Source organism: Mustela nigripes, chromosome 1 (assembly GCF_022355385.1).
Source record: "Mustela nigripes isolate SB6536 chromosome 1, MUSNIG.SB6536, whole genome shotgun sequence".
NCBI lineage: Eukaryota > Metazoa > Chordata > Mammalia > Carnivora > Mustelidae > Mustela > Mustela nigripes.
The window spans coordinates 4,821,905-4,827,288 of NC_081557.1; the positions used below are offsets into that span (position 1 = coordinate 4,821,905).

The 5,384-nt window shown below is 61.4% G+C and overlaps 1 protein-coding gene across 2 annotated transcripts; it reads left to right on the forward strand.

Moving 5' to 3' along the window:
- The first annotated feature begins 224 nt into the window (after positions 1-224).
- On the forward strand, positions 225-3,821 carry ALDH3B2 (aldehyde dehydrogenase 3 family member B2). 2 transcript variants are annotated; one of them, XM_059399755.1, is made up of 9 exons: positions 225-386; positions 734-844; positions 1,049-1,169; positions 1,322-1,407; positions 1,517-1,598; positions 1,854-2,240; positions 2,622-2,788; positions 3,229-3,328; positions 3,637-3,821. In XM_059399755.1, exons 1-9 carry the CDS (start codon positions 225-227, stop codon positions 3,819-3,821), a joined length of 1,401 nt encoding a protein of 466 aa, XP_059255738.1. The 2 variants fall into 2 exon arrangements, with proteins under 2 accessions (XP_059255738.1, XP_059255747.1); XM_059399764.1 differs by lacking the exon at positions 734-844.
- The last annotated feature ends 1,563 nt before the right edge of the window (positions 3,822-5,384 follow it).

Genomic DNA, 5,384 nt, shown 5'->3' on the forward strand with positions numbered 1-5,384 from the left:
GCCAGCGGCCCGCTCAGGCCTCGCCCCTCCAGCAAGTTCTCAGAAGGAAATGGTGGGACACATGTGTTGGAAGGGTACGGCGGGGGGGGGGGGGAGCCCGGCCCTCTGGGGTTATGCAGGTCCCTGTAGGAGTGTCCGTGAGCCCATAGAGGTACAGCCAGGGGCACAGGGAGGATGCCCGAGAAGGTGGGGAGCCCCGGCCCACGCTGCCCCCTCCCTGCAGGATGGACCCCTACGCGGACACCCTGCAGCGGCTGCGGGAGGCCTTCAGCACAGGGCGGACGAGGCCCGCTGAGTTCAGGGCGGCGCAGCTCAAGGGCCTCCGCCGCTTTCTGGAGGAAAACAAGCAGCTTCTGCAGGAGGCGTTGGCGCAGGACCTGCACAAGGTGGGCAGGGCTGGTGGTGGGGGGGGAACTGGTTGTGCTCCCGGTGCATTCCTGTTTATTTCACATTTTCCCGGCAAACAATGTGTGACAGCGTTAAGTCATCCAAACCTATGAACCACGGCTCCCATGTTACTGAGGGGGAAACTGAGGTGCATGGGGGGTTAAGGTGTTGGAGCTCGGGCCACCTGCCCTGGGGCCCCGTGCTCGTCCCCCCTCGCTGTGCTCACTGTGTGGCCTCTGGAGGCTCTCTCCATGACCCCAGGGTTGGAACTCTTGGGGATCCCAAGCACTAGGTCCCCTCCCTGCCCGGCCCCAGACCTGACCCCTGAATTCTCTCTCCACTGCAGTCAGTCTTTGAGGCAGAAGTATCCGAGCTCATCATATGCCAGAACGAGGTCGACCTGGCGCTCCAGAAGCTACACACCTGGATGAAGGATGAGTACGTGGCCAAGAACCTGGTGAGCCGCGGCCCGCAGCGGGTGGGGCTGGGGCTTGGGGGCGGGGCTCCAGCCCAGGTCTCTTCACCACCCAACACCCCCAGCCCAGTCTCTAACTTCCTCTGTCTCCTCATGAGGACTCCACTCTACATGCCCCTCAAAGACTCTGGGGGGTGGCTTTGGGGTGATCCACGGTCGCGCCTTACTACGGGTCCTGAACCAAAGGTCTTGTCGCTGGACTCGGCCTTCATCCGGAAGGAGCCCTTGGGCCTGGTGCTCGTGATCGCCCCCTGGAACTACCCGGTGCACCTGATCCTGGTGCCGCTAGTGGGCGCCCTCGCTGCAGGTGGGGAGCCCGCCCAGAAGCCCTTCCCAAAGGAGGTCCCCAGAATTCCATTTATGTGGTACCCCCGGCCTCTGGGATGTTCCTTGCGTCTCTGCCCTGGGTGGGTGTGGGGCACTGGCCTTTCCCCACGACGGCCCCATCTGTCCCTGAAGGGAACTGCGTGGTGCTGAAGCCATCAGAATTAAGTAAGGGCACAGAGAAGGTCCTGGCTGAGGTCCTGCCTCGATACCTGGATCAGGTGAGGATGCCCCACCCCATCAGCCCCCAGGGTCACACACCCCTATCCCTGTCAGCTCTTGAGGGCCAGCTGTCCCCAGAGCCTTGAACCACCTGCCCTGCCTTGGCAGAGCTGCTTTGCCGTGGTGCTGGGAGGGCCCCAGGAGACCGGGCAGCTGCTGGAGCACAAGTTCGACCACATCTTCTTCACTGGTGAGAGTGGCCTCAACCAGAGTCCTGGTTGGGGTGGGGGTGGGGAGAGAAGGCTGTGGAAGGATGAGGTGGTGGCCAGCAGCGCGAGCATCCCAGATGGCAATCAGCCCTGGGCCTTAGAGGGTGGAACGCTGGGGCAGCAGAGCCTGGGGCAGATCCCAGCAGACAAGGTACAATGGGCCAGAAGAAGTGGTGCCTGGACCATCTAACCAAGGCCGGTTGAGCATGGGGGGCGGTCAACTCCCATATCCCCAGGGAGCCCCCGTGTGGGCAGGATCGTCATGGCTGCCGCCGCCAAGCACCTGACGCCCGTCACGCTGGAGCTGGGGGGCAAGAACCCCTGCTACGTGGACGACGACTGCGACCCCCAGACCGTGGCCAACCGCGTGGCCTTTTTCCGCTACTTCAACAGCGGCCAGACCTGCGTGGCCCCCGACTACGTCCTGTGCAGCCCGGACACGCAGGAGCGGCTGCTGCCCGCCCTGCAGAGCGCCATCACCCGCTTCTACGGCGACGACCCCCAGAGCTGCCCGAGCCTGGGCCGCATCATCAGCGACAAGCACTTCCGGCGGCTCCGGGGCCTGCTGGGCTGCGGCCGCGTGGCCATCGGCGGCCAGAGCGACGAGAGCGAGCGCTACATCGGTGAGCGCGTCCTGTCGCCGCGCGGTCGCCGGGCGGAGGCCCTCCCAGGACAGGACGCGGGTCGTGCGGGTCGTGCGTGGGCCTGGAGCCTGGGCCTCGAGCCCGGGCCCCGCCCTCGACACCCAGTAGCCCCGCCCCGCCCCCTCGTCGCCCCGCCCCGCCTCGAGGCTCCCAGGGCCCCGCGATCCAGCCCAGCCTGGACTCCTGCCTCCGCCACCTCTGCTCCACCTCGGCCCCCGCCCGGGCTGGACAACCCCTCGCCGTCCTTCCTGGGGGCCGCGGGTGGTGGCCCCCCCTTCCCCGCAAGGCCCCTGAGGCCCGCCCGTGGCCCACTCCCACCCCCGTCTCGCCCCAGCGCTGAGGGGTCCCTTGTGCCCGCAGCCCCCACGGTGCTGGTGGACGTGCAGGAGACGGAGCCGGTGATGCAGGAGGAGATCTTCGGCCCCATCCTGCCCATCATGAACGTGAGGAGCCTGGACGAGGCCATCGACTTCATCAACCGTCGGGAGAAGCCCCTGGCCCTGTATGCCTTCTCCAACAGCAACCAGGTGGGGTCTCAGGAAGGGTTGGGACAAGTGAGGGGCTGAAAAAAGTGCCCACAGGTGTCCCTTGATAGCCCATGGTGGGAGGGTTAGGGGCAACATCTCCCGGACAGAGGTTGCCTGCACAAGGACTCCTGGCAGAGGGGGCTTGAGCAAGGCCACATGTGTGGCTGGCCAGCTGTCTGCCCTGGCTGGGGCAGCTTCCACCAAGAGAAGAGATGCCCTTTTCTACCCAGAGAGCCCCATCTTCCTAAACCATGCAAAGGCTCTGAACGGGCCAGCAGAGGCCTTGCAGAGGAGAGGGGGCAGAGCAAAGCCCTCGGGGGAGACATCTCAGTACAAGATGGGAACATGGGACACTCTCTGCTCCCCGTGGAATGGCGGGGGACCCAACTCCTCTTTCCTGATGACGAACCCACCACTGGGCCTCTCCCGTCTACCCCCAGGTAGTGACCCAGATGCTGGATCGGACCAGCAGTGGCATTTTCGGAGGCAACCAAGGTTTCACTCACCTGTCTCTGCCGTCCCTGCCGCTGGGGGGCGTCGGTGAGCCCTGCCCTAGTCCGTTCCCAGGCCCCCCCCCCCCCACCGCCCCCCCCCCCCACCCCGCCGCGGGAAGACCGGGTTGGTACTTCCAACCTGGGAGGGCCCGGTTTTGCCTTCACTCTCTCTTCTACCTTGATCCAGGCCCTGGGCCTCTCAAGGGCTCAGTTTCCCTATCTGCAAAATGGCTCTTGGAGTGGCTTGACTTGCCCTGAGCGCCGTTCCAGCTGTGGGCTCCCGCTTGGGGAGGGGGCTGCTGCTAAGGCTGGCTGGGCTGCCAGCCTCAGGCCCTCACCTCTGTGCCCGCGCAGGTAACAGTGGCATGGGCAGATACCATGGCAAGTTCTCCTTCGACACCTTCTCCCACCACCGCGCCAGTGTGCTCTCGCCCTCGGGCCTGGAGAAGCTCCATGAATTCCTCTACCCGCCCTACACCCACCTCAGGCAGCAGCTGATAGGCTGGGCCTTGGGCTCCCACAGCTGCACCCTTCTGTGAGCTCCCGCTGGGCTACCTGCTACTGTCCTGCTACTGCCCAGGCGTTCAGTGGTCCCTGAAAGGTGGGGGTCCTGTCCTGGAGTGCAGGGATCCTGTTCTTAGGGTTTTGTCTCTCAACAGACCCCTGGCTGGGCAGGACCTCGGGGCCACAGGACCTGCCATTTTCAGGGCCAAGTCCCGTCTGAAACCCATTGACAGACTCACTGACCTGACCCTCTGCTTGGATATGTCTGTGTATTTACAGATGTATGGATATCTGTAATATGGATATGTTTGTGTTTATAAAGGACACCTTTATATCAGATCTATAATTAGGTTCCCAGAATACAGAGCCATGTCTTTTCTTTTTTTAATAGCAAGGGAGGGGGTGGGAAGCCATGGTGGGGAGGCAGCCCATGGGTTGGGGCTGCTGGGGAGGGGTCCTCAGGTCAGCCTTGGGCCAAAATCTGCTGCCACGGCCACCTCCAACTCCCCAACCTGGGCTATTGCCAGGAGGACCCCCAAAATACAGAGCGATTTCTAACAGTTCCATTCACACCTGGTTTGGGGAGCTGGTTTGTGTGACCTGAAGTGATCCGATCTTGAGTCCAGATCTAATGGCTGATGTCACCCTGATGTGTGTGTGTCCCTGACAAAGACTCCGACGCTCTGGGTGCTTGGAATCAATACGAGAGAGTGCAAAGTTTGATGAGTCATGTCTGCTAGGGGCCCAGGATGGGGCCGTGCCCATTTTGGACGCGTCTGTCATCCTGCCTTGCACTCCCAGAAGGAGGTCGTGGCGGGCAGAATTTAAATCTAGCCGCTTTCTCTGACATGTGGGGAAACTGAAATCTAGAGACAGGACAGGGTTGAACTGAGTTTATACAGGAAAGCAGAGCAAAGCTGAATGATGAGGGGGGTTCTGAGAAATAAGGAGGTGGGGGGGGGATCAGGTAGCAGAACAGATCTAGTCCACCGCTCTTTCCCTAGTCCTCGCCCTGAGAGCCCATGCCCAGCCTGCTCTACTCTTGCTCAAAGAAGGTACTTAACAGGGACTTGTTGAGACTTATGAACACATGATATTCTATCTGGGTAATGGCACAGGTGCTCCTTAGAAGACAGTCCTAAGGTCTAAGGCCATTTTATTTCAGAGGATAGCTCTTCTCAGCAGAGACATGTCAAGGAAAGACAGGCTTTATTGGTTATCACAGGGCTTGCTGATTGAATTTGGTAGAGGTTTCCATGTGTGCTACAATGTCCTCTAAATCAATGAAGGGAACAGAGACAGAGGCCAAATGATCAGACTAGTGGAAAACAGAATGTGCCCACGGGCCCAGAGGAGAGGGAGGTTGGCAGCTTTAGAAATTTGACCTGGTTGTGCGTTCCCTACCTGCTGCTGGGGGAGGCAGCTCCGTCAGGCGTGGGGGAGGGACTGGGGGGCGGCTGTGTGAGACCAGGACCCCACCTTCTCCCCCCCCTTTTTTTAAGATTTTATTTATTTGTTTGACAGACAGAGATCACAAGTAGGCAGAGAGGCAGGCAGAGAAGAAGGCAGAAGCAGGCTCCCTGCTGAGCAGAGAGCCC

Excerpts from the sequence above, each read along its gene's own strand:
- ALDH3B2 (XM_059399755.1), top strand. The coding sequence starts at position 225 with ATGGACCCCTACGCGGACACCCTGCAGCGGCTGCGGGAGGCCTTCAGC. Across the intron at positions 845-1,048 it reads AGTACGTGGCCAAGAACCTG|GTCTTGTCGCTGGACTCGGC; the intron begins GTGAGCCGCGGC and ends CCTGAACCAAAG. Across the intron at positions 2,241-2,621 it reads CGAGAGCGAGCGCTACATCG|CCCCCACGGTGCTGGTGGAC; the intron begins GTGAGCGCGTCC and ends TTGTGCCCGCAG.